Source organism: Oncorhynchus clarkii, chromosome 7, assembly GCF_045791955.1.
Source record: "Oncorhynchus clarkii lewisi isolate Uvic-CL-2024 chromosome 7, UVic_Ocla_1.0, whole genome shotgun sequence".
Taxonomy (NCBI): domain Eukaryota; kingdom Metazoa; phylum Chordata; class Actinopteri; order Salmoniformes; family Salmonidae; genus Oncorhynchus; species Oncorhynchus clarkii.
The window spans coordinates 51,938,450-51,954,369 of record NC_092153.1 but is presented as its reverse complement, the minus strand read 5'-3'; the positions used below and the strand labels follow the sequence as shown (position 1 = coordinate 51,954,369).

Below are 15,920 nucleotides of genomic sequence, written 5' to 3'. Positions count from 1 at the left end.
AATAACACAGAACACACTTACACACTTACGTGAGATAAAAGTCCCTAGTGGACTGACAAGATATGACGGCTTGTTACACGTATGGAGAGGGGGTTACAGAGAGGAAGAGACAAAGAGAGACAACACTTGGATACATTTGGACCCTAAGCTCAAAGGCATAGTAATACTTTGCACATGAACCACAGTTCATTCGGATAAGAAATGTGATGTATATATTTACGTGTAGATGTCTTTCTTTGTTGTCTCTCTGTTGAAACCAATCGATCCGTCTCTGGGGAGTGGCTCAATGTAAGACTCTGGTTGTCCACCAGAGGTCACAATGTCCTTCTTAGTTGTTGAGCTTCTTTGATAGTGAAGTGTTTGTTTGACAGATACTTCAGATGCATCAGTGATAGTCTGAGATGAGGTTTCTTGCTTCCAACCTCGTGACTTTAGTCAAAGTTCTAGGTCTCTTTACATGCACAGCTGCAGACTGTCAAATGTTCTGGTCTAGTTTTTATCTTATTCTCACATGTTGCGTGGTTTCAGAGATTCTAACCATTTCAAAGTGTAGCCACCACTCCATGCTTTCTGGTCTGGTAGTTTCAGCCATTCGTAACGTCCGGCTTACACCGTCCGTCTGCTTGGTTTAATGTAAATTTTGTTACCAAGGCTTTTATCCTCGTGTAAAAAGGGGGTGTTCCATCACGCCAACACAATGTCCGTGATCACTTGGGCGTGGTTACTGACTGAGCAAAAGTTTTGAAGAATAAAATCACATTTCTACCTTCACAAAAGTACTCTCATAATTAATCATATTTTTTATACAACACTTAGATGTAAACTTGATAAATAGAATGTACACTTTCAGAGTTGCAGTTATTTCATTATACCTGTTGGAAGGTGAACCTTCACTCCAGTCTGAGGTCCTGAGCACTCTGGAGCAGGTTTTCATCAAGGATATTTCTGTACTTTGCTCCGTTCATCTTTCCCTCGATCCTGACTAGTCTCTTAGTCCCTGCTGCTAAAAAACATCCGCACAGCATGATGCTGCCACCACCATGCTTCACCTTAGGGTTGCTACCTGGTTTCCTCCAGACATGATCTTGGTTTCATCGGAACAAATAATCTTGTTTCTCATGTTCTGGGAGTTTTTAGCTCCCTTTTGGCAAACTCAAAGCAGGCTGTCATGTGCCTTTTACTGAAGAGTGGCTTCGATCTGGCCACTCTACCATAACGGCCTGATTGGTGGAGTGCTGCAGAGATGGTTGTATTTCTGGAAGTTTCTCCCATCTCCCAGAGGAACTCTAGATCTCTGTGACCTAGGTGACCATCTCTAGGTGACCATCAGTTTCTTGGTCACCTCCCTGACCAAGGCCCTTCTCCCCTATTGCTCAGTTTGGCCGGGCGGCCAGCTCTTGGAAGAGTCTTGGTGGTTCCAATCTTCTTCCATTTAAGAATGATGGAGGCCAATCATGTTCTTGGGAACCTTCAATGCTACAGACATTTTTTCGTACCTTCCTCGGATCAGTGCCTCGACACAATCCTATCTCGGAGCTCTACGGACAACTTCATGGCTTGGTTTTTGCTCTGACACGCACTGTCAACTGTGGAACCTTATATGGACAGGAGTTTGCCTTCCACATCATGTCCAGTCAATTGAATTTACCACAGGTGGACTCCAACCAAGTTGTAGAAGCGTCTCCAGGATAATCAATGGAGACAGGATGCAACTGAGCTCAACTTCGAGTCTCGTAGCAAAAGGTCTGAATACTGTAATGTAAAAAAGGTGTTTCTGCCATTTTTCATTTTATAAATTTGTAAACATTTCAAACAACCTGTTTTCACTCTTTCATTATGGGGGGATTGTGTGTAGATTGCTGAGGGAAAAAAAACGTAATTGATCAATTTTAGAATAACGCTGTAACGTAACAAAATGTGGAAAAAGTCGAAGGGTCTGAATATTTTCCGAAGGCACTGTATGTTTCCCATGCCAATAAAGCCCCTTGAATTGAAATTGAATTGAGAGAGCAAGAGAGAGCGAGAGAAAGTCAAAGACAGAGAGCACAAGAGAGAGAGAGAGACAGAGAGTGTGAGAGAGGGCAAGAGAGAGAGAGCAAGAGAGAGAGAGCAAGAGAAAGAAAGCAAGAGAGAGACAAAGAGAAGAGATGTGCTGGACTGGAGTCACATGGCAGTTGGTGGGCACAGCTCGTGGAGCCAAATTCATTGAGAGGGATGCGAGGGTAATGCCAGCATAGGTATCACCGGTGCCAGGGCTCATCACAACATAATAATCACAGTTTGACAAAGTGCCCTCAAAACTAGAATTAGTGGGGTGAAATTGCATGCTACTCCTAAAGGAAAAGGTTATTTTTTTGTGGTCATCTTTGTTATTATTCATTTGTGAAAAGAATTCCAGTACAATGCATATCTGATCAAGATTCATAGGATGTGATCTGACATGATGAAAAAAATGTTTGGCTAATCAGAGCAATGTTTATGAGATGCACAGCGGAGTCCACTGTTGCCCCCTTTCAATACAAATCAGTCTACTGTCAGTCAATCATCACGTGACTATCATCTTGGTGAAGTTGTTTAAAGCTGGAGGCCTTTGTTGAAGGCAGCATTAACACAGCCCTGTCATGTAGTAGTAGTAGGTTTAATTGGTTTCTTGCAACCATAGACTGAATTGTACACCAATTTACAATCATAACATCAATCATATACTGTCAACTGTAATTATCAAATAGTAAAATCTTAATCTAGCAAACACTTAATAAAATACAATGTTAATGTGACTGCCACTGAGGTTCTATCAGTCAGCATCTGCAGCCGTGACCCAATGGGGACTCTTCAAAATGACTGTGGACATGTTCTCTATATGGGCTGGGGGTGTGAAGGGTGCATCATTGCCCCACACAGGGTTGACTGTTCACCAACAGAATGATCACCTCTTACCCTCCACACTACACACACACACTCAGCACTGCTGAACTCATTAGAGTTCCGGCGCTCTGGGTGCCCTGCCGTTGTTCCAACAGAGGTCTCCACCTGAAACCGCCGGGCAGGAAGGACAATTGTTCCCGTTTTGTGGTAATGAATCACAAGGCCTTAATGCTACTGGTAATGTCTCACTTTGATTATTGCTGTTGACACATTAGTTGGGCACAGAATACAGATTGAGCTTCCAGACCTTTCAAAAATGGTCGTATCATATCTGCTGGCTGGCTGAATAATTGTTTGGTTTCATTTATTTCTCCACACAAACATGGAGGCTTTACTCCTAAAAAAGAATGAGGTTTTGGTAAAATTATTTATTCCTGAATTCAAACAAATTGAGTGTTCTGAGTATGTCTGCTGTTCACCTCCTTTCAACATCATTCAATAGGGACATTTGGAGGAAAAGTAGGAACACAATAAAGGACATTGTCATGCAATTTGCAAGTGGATTGAATTATCTGAAAATGTCCAAACTATTTCCTGTGAAAATGATATATTATGAAAAAATTTCTATGTATTTCATTTTTATTCAAATGTTTGCCTCTTCTCTGCAGGCTCCCGGAGGTACGGATCTCGGACAATGGACCGTATGAATGCCACGTGGGCATCTACGACCGAGCGACGAGAGAAAAGGTGGTCTTGGCATCAGGAAACGTCTTTCTCACCGTTATGTGTGAGTCATTTTTACTCTGTAGTCAGCCTGTGACTGTGAATATGCAAAAATGGCTAGCTCTGCTCTACTCTGACATCCTGCAAATATTAATCAGTTCTATCTCTTGGGTGTTCTGCTGTCTTTCTAACGGGATTGACTTTAGATAGCTAGAAATGGAAGAAATAACACATTATATAAGATAAATGTAAAGGGAAAATACTTTAAAGCAGCAACAAAATGACAAGAAATCTACATTGGCACTCCTTGTGAGTGAAGGTAAGAGACAGCCATGATGATAGTGGGACTGCTAGAGGAATGTCTAAGAGGTTCAAGAGTAGACAGAGGCAGTGTTTTTTGGAGATTGTACTATATCATGCTGTAACACAATTTCACTCTCCCTTCTTCAATCCCAAGTTCCATACGGCAAACATGACTGGAGAAACAACAATAAAAATACAAAAAAAGAACCTGAACCATTCCCCTCTCTAATGCCATCTAATGCTGCCTCTGAGACCACTACTAGACAGGGATTTGAACCAGTCTCGATCTGTATAAATGCAAACCTACCCTATTCTGGAGAATTACTTGTTTCTTTGTTCCCATGTTTCTGCCAGTGACCTGAGGAGCTGCTTCTCTCGCTCCCTCTTTGTAGTATTTGTTGGTGCAACTTTCTCTAATGACAGCTGGCTCACTTCTCTCTGGTGTTTGAAGTCCAGCAGCAAGGATTTCTATGTACAGCCTATCGCTAATTACCAACAGTAACATTTCTCGCAAAAACATGAGAGAGAGAAACACAAGGACATAATTAGTCCATTTGTTCATTTTGTTCCCTCACCGTATTGCCTGCCAATGGCTCTTGACATTGGGCTGCAGGTGTACCCAAAGACTAGTTTTGGTTCTCAGAGCTCCTCCGCTGACCTTCACTTTCCCATAATAACATAAAACCATACAATATACAAGAAATACCAAACCAGATGAACTCTTCACAGACCTAAGCGAACAGAGCTTTATCAATGGGAGAGGATTCACCCAAGTTAACCCCTTAATCATTAAGGGGTGGTGGTCAAGATATAAGAATGATATAGCCAGGGGGAAGTGTGGGAACTCTCTCTCAGCTGGGTGTTAAATCTCCCCTGGTGGAGGAGAAGAAGAATGGCCTCCGGCATTGTGGCTAATTGCCGTCTAAGCTGAAACAGAATTATTCATAACCTATTAGTGTGCCAAGTTCACTGGGAAGTGAGAAAAAAAGGAAAAGGGAGAAAGAAAGAAAATGAGAGAAAAAAGTAAATTAATAGGAAGCAGTTTTTTTAAAGGGCTTCATAAATAAGAATTATAATTTTAATGAATCCCCTGCCAAGAAATTCAATCACTCAGTTTCAGAAGGCCAAACCTCGAACTCTTGGTACTTCTGCCACTCTCCTTCACTCAAGGAAAGTTTATGTTCTTTACTTTTATCCTCAACTGTGTAAATTCACAATGGTTTGGTGATGCCTCAAGGCATGGGAGACTTTTGCCTTGAGGATTATTAAGCCAACGCTATAGTATTATTAAGGCAATGCTATTATAATCAATGGTTATTGACAGTTAACCACTAAAACTATATCTCAAAGGTATGCTCAAGATAACAAAAAACGTGTTCTTCTGATGTCTCTTTTCTCCATTGGAGTAAAATAGTTCACGGGTTAGAGAGTGCTGGAGAAAACATTTGAGTCATCTTATGGTTAAAGCAATGTTGAAAAAACATATACATTTGACAGGGCATGTCCAATCATTATGAAATATCAGAAAATGAACATAATCTCCTATTCACCAGTTCATCTGTAGTTTAACATGGCCATGCAGTTACTTCTATATACTTTGATCTTGCAAACTTGTTGTAGGGTGACAATGCATCATATTCATTGCTACAGCTGCTTCCTCTTTGTCCTCTTTACTGGTTGGCTAGTGCTCTGTCACATACAGTATTATGCGTAAAGATTTGATTCAGTGCATGTGTTTCACACATCTCTCTACTGAGCCCATAGTTCCAGTGGAAATGTAGCCAGACAGGGAACATTTTAACACCAATACAAGTGATCTTAAAACGATCACTAGTTCAATTTTAGCTCACTTGAGCAAATTATGACATCAATTAAATCCAAGAGCTGGGTTTTGAAATGGAAATCAGAGAACCCTTGGGTACTGTAGATCTTAAACTGTATGACCTCTTCAGTCATTTTTAATTCATTTATTTTGTCCATATTTGAATAACTAATGAAACATGAGGTATAGAAAAGTCATTTAGTAGACATGTGAAATGAAAGGGAAGTTTCAGATACAGTGATTGGGTTGGTTTTGATGTTTTCACAGCACCAGAGGTTCAGTTACTGACTGCTACTAACCACAAAAGATTAAAGAATTTCATTTTACTAGAGTTCCAGCGACATATCAATCTCCTGTAAATCGCATGCAAAGGTCATAATTCCAGACATTGCTAAATGAAAAAAATCAATAGCTCTTTTCCCAATGGTAGAAATAGAGTCATTATTTGTTATTACCTCTGTGACATTTCAAATATTAGGAGTAGTAATTTATGTCTTAGAGATCAGACTGACCTTGGCTCAGCAAGCCAATGCAGCTATTGTTTATCCAGCATGTACATGTGGTTGTCCAGCACCTCAGAGGAACCTTGAGAGCCATATTAAGACAACTGTCTATTGATCTGTTGACCCCCTGTGTTTCAAGTTTCAGTTATAAAACACATCAGCTGAATGAATGTCAGGCTTAGATTCACCTTCTTGATGAAGAGCATCTCGGCGACACGCGCTGGGTTTAAACGGCATGTCAAGTAATCCCTTGTTGTAACCTTTGCAGGGCACAAATATGGAATTTAGAGGATACCCTTCATGAGGCAGCAGGGCTGTTATTTACAGTTGAGTCGGACGTTTACATACACTTAGGTTGGAGTCATTAAAGCTAGTTTACCAACCACTCCATGAATTTCTTGTAAACAAACTATAGTTTTGGCAAGTAGGTTAGGACATCTACTTTGTGCATGACACAAGTCATATTTCCAACAATTGTTTACAGACAGATTATTTCACTTATAATTCACTGTATCACAATTCCAGTGGGACAGATGTTACCATACCCTAAATTGACTGTGCCTTTAAACAGTTTGGAAAATTACAGAAAATTATGTAATGGATTTAGAATCTTTCCAAACACCTGAAGGTACCACGTTCATCTGTACAAACAATAGTATGCAAGTATTAACATCATGGGACCACGCAGCCGTCATACCGCTCAGGAAGGAGACGCTTTCTGTGTCCTAGAGATGAACGTACTTTGGTGCAAAAAGTACAAATCAATCCCAGAACAACAGCAAAGGACCTTGTGAAGATGCTGGAGCAAACAGGTACAAAAATATCTATATCCACTGTCAAACGTGTCTTATATCGACATAACCTGAAAGGCCGCTCAGTAAGGAAGAAGCCACTGCTCCAAAACCGCCATAAAAAAGCCAGACTACGGTTTGCAACTGCACATGGGGACAAAGATTGTGCTTTTTGGGGAAATGTCCTCTGGTCTGATGAAATAAAAATAGAACTGTTTGGCCATAATGACCATCATTATGTTTGGAGGAAAAAGGGGGATGCTTGCAAGTCGATGAACACCATCCCAACCGTGAATAATGGGGGTGGCAGCATCATGTTGTGGTAGTGCTTTTCTGCAGAAGGAACTGGGGCACTTCACAAAATAGATGGCATCGTGAGGTAGGAAAATTGTGTGGATATATTGAAGCAAAATCTCAAGACATCAGTTAAAGCTTGGTTGCCAATGGGTCTTGCAAATGGTAGGTGACCCCAAGCATACTTCCAAAGTTGTGGCAAAATAGCTTAAGGACAACAAAGTCAAGGAATTGGAGTGTCCATCACAAAGCCCTGACCTCAATCCTATGGAAAATGTGTGGGCAGAACTGAAAAATCGTGTGCGAGCAAGGAGGCCTACAAACCTGACTCATTTAAACCAGTTCTGTCAGGGGGCATGGGCCAAAATTCACCCAAATTATTGTGGGAAGCTTGTGGAAGGCTACCCGAAACATTTGACCAAGTTAAACAATTTAAAGGAAATGCTACCAAATTTTAATTGAGTGTATGTAAACCTGTAAAACCACTGAGAATGTGTAGAAATAAAAGCTGAAATAAATCATTCTCTCTACTACTAATCTGACATTTCACATTCTTAAAATAAAGTGTTGATCCTAACTGACTGAAGACAAGAAAATTTTACTAGGATTAAATGTCAGGAATTGTATTTGGCTAAGGTGTATGCAAACTTCCGACTTCAACTGTATATACCCATGAACAGTGAGATGAGCTCTAAGGTGTATAGGACTAATTACTCTCTCATCCTATAAAACTGGGATACCTTCTTTAATTAAGAACTGTAATTAAGCACTGTGTATATTTAGCTACTCGTTTATAAACGGCCTGGATTAATGACCTTCCAGTCATTCTCAAACACAGCAACGCCTGCAGACACAGCAGTAAGGGTTAAAGCTCAGACACGCCGGTAGATTTGTCAAACATTTGCTTTTCGACAGTATTTAGCGCCTGAACAGGGAGTCGGCAATCAATCTCTTTTGTGTTCACATAGCATAGACCATGCAAGTCGTCAGCCACTTAGCCTTGTTTAAATACTCCAAACCAGAAGGTGGCAGTAGCATTGTTTGGCAATGCATATCCGTGCATATTGCTTATGGTCTAGATTTGGAGCTATCTACGATAATGTTGCTATTCTGTAGAAAGCCCTTGTTGATGGTCACAGCCAGCCCAAAAACCAGCAACATGGGGTGCCCCAGGACAGAGTTTTGGAAACCCTGCCATAGCATACTTTGCATATGAAGTGTGACTGGCTCATCCATGGATGTACGGAGATAAGGCCTTCTTTTTCCCTTTTATTTTTGGCTCCCTCAAGTGGGGATTTGTTCTCACTGATTGGCTCAAAGTCACTGACAAGCATTGCGATTTTATAAGTATACTCTGTAGGTTCGTTGCTATCGGGTTGACAAGCAGCAGGTACAGCTTTTGTTCTAGCAAGAGAAGGAACAGCCTCCTACTGTGATAAGTACCTATCGGCAGTATATTGGCAGTGAGATTCTTGCTATGTTTCATGCTTTAGCGGTCAGAGTTTAGGGATAGCGGGCAGTGGGGTATTGTTGGATGGCTATGGGGCAGCTATTCCCCCTGTGCCCTGGGCTTGTTAGGAGATTAGAGAGCACCTCTATCCCATGCCTGACGTAAGGAAGGACTCGAACACAATGGGCTAATCATCATCCGCTCCTGAGAAAGACTCAGTTTATGCCAGATTCATCACATGCATTAGGAAGTGTATGCCACCACACTATGCATTAATGTGCCTAAGGTCACCAGCACACAGTGTCCTTGATTACTGTCTCTCTGATCAACTCCTCTCAAGCCATTTAACTAATCATGTACCAACGTTCCTCTGGCTGTTTTGTCTGTATCATATTTTAATGAGTCACACTAATGCACACACAAAAAAATGTAACTTTATTGTATTCACTAGTAAGAATAAGAATAAAAACACATGTACACATACAGTAAAAAAATTAATTGGGGACAAGAGCCAGAATCTCAATTGGTGGGAATGAAATAGAATAAGTCACATCCACTAGATTCCTCAGTTGTAACTGATGAAAAGTAATCCTGGAAAGATCATATTCAATTTGTCTGTAGCAAAGTGACGAAATCTGTTAGTACAGTATCATCAGAAAGATTAGTGGTTTGGTACATCAGGCTTGCTAACTCTATACTATAGTTTAATTTACCCATATATAATTCACTATAATATTGTCTGGTTAAGTACATATGCCTCCTACCTACAGAAATGACTCATCATGCAAAATACATTTTACCATACTAATTAACTGTCTCCACCTGCACCTCTGTGAAATTCTATATTTTCTCTATTTACAACATGTACAACAATTATGCACTTTCATCTACAAATTCTCATACTTCTCAAACAGTTTACCTAAACCCTTCAATTGATTCTTCCAGATTAATTCTGAAATCCATCTATATAACACCATACACTGCAATGACCTTTACCCTCTCTGCTGCCGCACCTCAGACAGTACATTCTCTATCAGATACAGAGGTACCGTACTCTGGAATTCTTATCTTCACATTGCTAAAACCTCATCATCAATAACTTCAAGCGAAGACTGGGGGTCAGCCTGATGAACCAAACTACCCAATAATCTCCTCCATGTAGCCTAACTCTCTCTCACACACACACATGCACACACACTTAATCAAAAGTGTTTTTCTTGTTTTTCTTGTCTACTGAGTATATTATGTACAATTAAAATGAATATGATTTCTCTAACTGATTGAACAAACATTTGTACTTATATTTGTGGTGTGGTTTTCATATAAGCCTTTTTGGGCTTCCAACCTCAATTGCACACTGTTTTTACGAGTTTGTTACCTGTACTGTTTTCTCTTTCACTCATTTTCTTTAGTGCGAATAAATTAAACCTAAAGTTTAAAGATTTTATAGCGGGTGCAGAAAAATGCTTGTCTTACTAGCTCCTAACAGTGCAGTAAAATGTCAAAGAAGTACACAAATAATCAAAAAACTAAAATCAAGAAATGTCAGAACGAATCGAATTAACAACCCAAATAGCTCTTCATCAGTAATCCAAATGCAATCTGTCCGTATACAGTGCATTTGGAAAGTATTCAGACCCCTAGACTTTTTCCACATTTTGTTACCTCAGTCTTTTTTTAAATGAGGAAAAGGTCAAGGGGTCTGAATACTTTCCGAAGGCACTGTATACACCACAAATATATATTAAATAGTGTTGATCGGTGTATACAGTGCCTTCGGAAAGTATTCAGACCCCTTGATTTTTTCTGAATTTTTGTTGCGTTATAATAGGTTGGCTTGGAGCTCTCATTGAAAATAAAGACTGAAATGTATTCAAAATGTATTGAATTATTAAACATCTATCTATCAAGGCACAAGGCGAGACCCAGATGCAGACACAGGAGGCAGATGGTCGGAGTCTTACAATGTTTATCAAGAGAATGGCCGTGGACAGGCAAAAAGGTCAAAACCAGATCAGAGTCCAGGAGGTACAGAGTGGCAGACAGGCTCTTGGTCAAGGCAGGCAGAATGGTCAGGCAGGCTGGTACAAAATCGAGAAACAGGCAGGGGTCCAAACCGGGAGAACTAGAAAAAGGAGAATGCAAAAAGCAGGAGAATGGGAAAACCGCTGGTTGACTTGGAAAAATACAAGACGAACTGGCACAGAGTGAAAGGAAACGTAGGGATAAATACACTGGGGAAAACAAGCAACCCCTGGAGGGGGTGGAGACAATAACGAGGACAGGTGAAACAGATCTCTGAGCTAAACTCTGGGGTGATAATTGAGGGGAAAATAAACAACCCATTGACTTCCTCAAGGATTTCCTCTCCAACATCGAACAGTATCACATAATAAAAATACTAAACCTATTTAATTTTTCCTATTTTTAATGTGTTTTGCTTCCTGAAGTTGAGACATAAAACCATGTTGGTTATGTGTTGATTTGAAGCCTCAAAATGTTTAAGTGAATTTGTTAAAAAGTAGTTTTTTTTTTACCTTTATCTGAAAAAGTGTCGACTGATTTGTGTGTTTTTGGCCAATTAATTCAGAATGGGACACATACAGTAATTACCCACAAGAACAAATCTGAAATTGTTTTTATTGTCAAGGAGCACTTACATACACATTCATATTTGTACAAGTGCCTTTTGACTTGATTCATAAACTAGCCGTGACTAGTTTTGAAGGGTATACTTACATAATGTTTTGCTATCCCTGGTTAGATGTCCTTGTAATTTTTACTTCCTTACATGTACATTTTAGTAATTTAGCTGACACTCTTATCCAGAGCGACTTACAGTTAGGTGAAATTGCACATTGACTCAAGATTTTACTCCTCAGGTCTTACTTTCTATGTTGATGATTTGCAGACCTGTGCTGTTGTTGCAGTTGATAACCAACCCGACTTTCTGTCCATAGGACTCACGTCTCTTTCTTCTCTTCAGTATGTGTTGGTATGTCTGTTGGTGTATGAGAAACGGGCAAGGGCATCGGCTCTTCATCTGCTTTCTATTCCTCATGCTTTGTCTTGTATGTTGCATGGCCCAGTTTATTGAAAACAAAAAGAAAGATACGCTGAACTAACATACCGTATTTGTCTATCAAAGTGTGTCTAGTTGTGAAATAACATTGCTGTTGAACCACTGAATGATGTTTACAATACGGGCAGATGAGCACCACTTACTACCATGTGCTGCAATGCTCAGTGGTGCTCATTGACACTGGTTAGAATGCCCCCAAGAGCAAAATCCTGGTATTTTCAGCTCCTTCCTTTACTGAAATCAACTTGTTTATTGCTGGTCAATGGTTGATAACGTGGCGTGTATATTGTTTTCTTCTTGGTATAGATCAAAGTGTGATGTTCCGTGGGGCGGCAGGTAGCCTAGTGGTTAGAGCGTTGGACTAGTAACCAAAAGGTTACAAGATTGAATCCCTGAGCTGACAAGCTAAAAATCTGTCGTTCTGCCCCTGAAAAAGGCACATACCCCACTGTTCTTAGGCCGTCATTGAAAATAAGAATTTGTTCTTAACTGATTTGCCTATTAAAAAATGTATTTTAAAAAATTGTTTAAACCAAAATGTGATGTTCCACATGTTTTTGCAGTTTGATAGTGAACCCTTCTGCGTTCGATTTACAGCTACATGTCTATGTTTGAATAGAATACATTTGAATAGTTCTGCATCAAGGTTGTAAGCAGCTTTCCCGTTCTTTAATATTGCAGTGATATTTGTTGTTGTTGATGGGTTTGTGCTGATGTCAGAACTGTATAGGAAGTCTTGACACATTGCCATTGTGAATAATATGCATTGAAACCAATGTCAATCTCTTTTAACTAGTAAGCAGTAGCATTGACAATCATATGAAAACAAAGAAAATAGAGTACATGTCTCTACATAGTAATTGATGAACCCAACCGCTCAATCCAGCACCTGTCTCTGAAAGTGTTTGTGTACTTCTCCGTACTAAGTGTACTTATCTACAGACAAGGGATCCTGCAGGCACATAAATGGTTCACTTGACTTTTCAGTGCCCTGAGTAGGACCTGCTGTGTGTTCTCCCCCATGCAGGGCTATTGTTTAACAGCATGCATTTAGATTGGGCAGCCCTGTGGAAAAAACACTATTATTTTCACAGCAGGAGCCCAACGACTCTTTATTAAAGGCTGTAGGATGCAGAATCCTCAAACTACCCAGTGTTAATCTCAGATAATCTCTCTAACCTCCCTTGTATAGAGTTAATTTATATGTTTATGAGTCGTTATTATGAGTGTGCACTTAATGCTTTCAAACAAAATGATCTGAATCACAATGTCAACATGACCCTTATTAATTATTCACACTTGGGTGATAACTGGTGATAATCGTATTCATGCAGACATAGAGCCACTCTTGACAAAAAGTAACTTTCAGCAAAGTTTTAGGAGGAATACAGTTTAAAACCTCTGAAAGTATTCATCTTCAAATAGTTCCCATACTCCTTTAAAAAAAATACAAAAATGTTTTGCTTAAAACATAACCTTGTGATGTCTTTTATGATGCAGCTCTTTTCTGTTTTCTTGAGTAGCATTCCTCCCTTCATCCTGCTGTCTGTATCTGATGCGTGTCTGATATTGTGTACAGTCCTCTCCTGACGTCTCATCAGTGTGAGGTTTGGGTTTCATTCCTGGTGTAGAAGTGTGTCTATCTCGCTCCCCTCCCAGGATGTCTCTATCACTGCCTCGACTCTGCTCCCAGCACCCTACCAACTCCCGCTCCCCGCCAAGGTCCCCTCTGTTGAGCAGGGGGGCGACAGTGGAGATACAGCTCCTCCACAGAGATACACTGATTGTACCCGAAGATGAGAAAATATATATATTTTTTCATATTACCTTTTCCCTCTGTGTGACAAGCTATTTTATTGGAAGCCTGAATATCACTGTGCATAATAACTTTCCCTTTCCTCTAAACTACCTCCTCTTAAAATAGTCCCTGACTTTATAAGTTCAACAAAAGTTTACTGTGTCAGAAAATGTTTTAATTTACAATTGAAATAAAACCAACCATGTGATATTATTGGCATAACCATGCAGTGTTGTAGCTTTCAGTTGGAGGTCTTTACATAAAGCCAATGTTCTGTGGCACAGCCAGCACAACTATACAATAGTAGGGGTATAGATGATGGCATAGCTGTTTCCAACTAGTGATGTTCAAATCCTGGTCCTTTTCAAACATCCTGAGCTTATACTGTACATGACACTTGGTATGGCCAACCTTTAACAGGCCATAGTCTGAGAGGGACATGTGGCAGACATTTTGGAGCATTGCTGAGCACCCCTTGACAGTGGTCTTAGATATTCCACACTCATCTCTGGCGGCTGCACAAAAGGCAGCAGGACAGGCGATACATTTGTGGGGATGGAAGAAATACAGGTTTAGGAGCTCCTGAAAGCAGCCTATGGGCATGCATCTAATGGATTTCTTTCCACTATGCCCATTTTTCTAAACTTGAATACAAATTAGATGAGGGGAGCGAAAAGGGAGACATTAGAAAGGGAAATTCAGCCTGAATTTGGGACCTTACTTTTCAACTGCGGAATCCATCACGTTAGACCATGAGGGTGGGAGGGTATTTTAATTGACTAAATGGAAAAGCCATGTACAAGATGTCTGGAATGTAACTACGAGGCTGCACTGGAGTGAGAGATGTGTAATGACTCCTCATGGGAGAACAACACTACTGGCTTTTATCTATTACATATTCATGTAGTTTATGTGTGGCCTCTCACTGTAACTTGAGCAAACTCTGTCACAAATGGTGAGCTCCTCAGGCAATGTCAATGACACGGCGCAACTATTTCTGTGTACTTATGAAGTACCATTACTGTTATTGAATTATTAATCTACTCTATGGCACATTCCAACCATAAGAGCATGAGGTAGTGGTTGGAAAGAGTTGTGTCTGTATGCCACATATCCATACATGACCAACTATTGAATAACAGAGGGATGCTAATGTAATCTGCAATACTCTCGCATTACTTGTGCTGAACACACTAAAATCCTGTCACGCCTGCTCCCGCTCCCTCTTCCTGGCGCTCAAGGGCGCCAGGCTGCCCATAATCATGCGCACCTGTCACCATCATTATGCGCATCAGCGCAATATTGGACTCAGGAGATGGTATAGAATACAGTATATTCACATGAGATGAGTAATGTAGGGTATGTAAACAATATATAGAGTGGCATTGTTATGTATAAAGTGACTAGTGATACATTTATTACATTCAATTATTTATTATTAAAGTGGCTTGAGATTTGTGAGAATGCGAGAATGTTCACCGACAACAACTTCACCGTTCAACACCATAGTGCCCACGAAGCTCTTCACTCAGCTAAAAACTCTGGGACTAAACACCTGACTCTGCAACTGGATTCTGGACTTCCTGACGGGCCGCCCCTAGGTGGTAAGAATAAGCAACAACACATCTGCCATGCTGGTCCTTAACACTGGGGCCCCTCAAGGGTGTGTACTTAGTCCCCTCCTGTATTCCCTGTTCACCCATGACAGTGTGGCCAAACACGACTCCAACACCGTCATTAAGTTTGCTGATGACACAACAGCGGTAGGCCTGATCACCGACAACTATGAGACGGCCTATAGGGAGGAGGTCAGAGAACTGGCAGTGTGGTGCCAGGACAACAACCTCTCCCTCAATGTGAGCAAGACAAATGAGCTGATCGTGGACTACAGGAAAAAGCGGGCTGAACAGGCCCCCATTAACATCGATTGGGCTGTACTGGAGCGGGTCGAGAGTTTCAAGTTCCTTGGTGTCCACGTCACCAACGGACTATCATGGTCCAAACATACCAAGACAGTCGTGAAGAAGGCACAACCAAACCTTTTTCCCCTCAGGAGACTAAAAAGATTTGGCATGGGCCCCCAGATTCTCAAAAGGTTCTACTGCTGCACCATCGAGAGCATCCTGACCGGTTGCATCACCGCCTGGTATGGCAACTGCTCGGTATTTGACTGTAAGGTGCTACAGAGGGCAATGCTAACGGCCCAGTACATCACCGGGGCCAAGCTTCCTGCCATCCAGGACCTATAATATAGGTGGTGTCAGAGGAAAGCCCATAAAATTGTCAGAG

The 15,920-nt window shown here is 40.8% G+C and overlaps 1 protein-coding gene across 2 annotated transcripts in view; it reads left to right on the top strand.

Moving 5' to 3' along the window:
- Positions 1–15,920, top strand: part of LOC139413449 (immunoglobulin superfamily member 21-like) — a 260,296-nt gene that overhangs the window by 169,215 nt on the left and 75,161 nt on the right. For both annotated transcript variants that reach the window (XM_071160868.1, XM_071160867.1), the window contains exon 4: positions 3,534–3,652. In XM_071160868.1, coding sequence (XP_071016969.1) covers positions 3,534–3,652 — 119 coding nt within the window. The remainder of the gene's footprint in view (positions 1–3,533; positions 3,653–15,920) is intronic.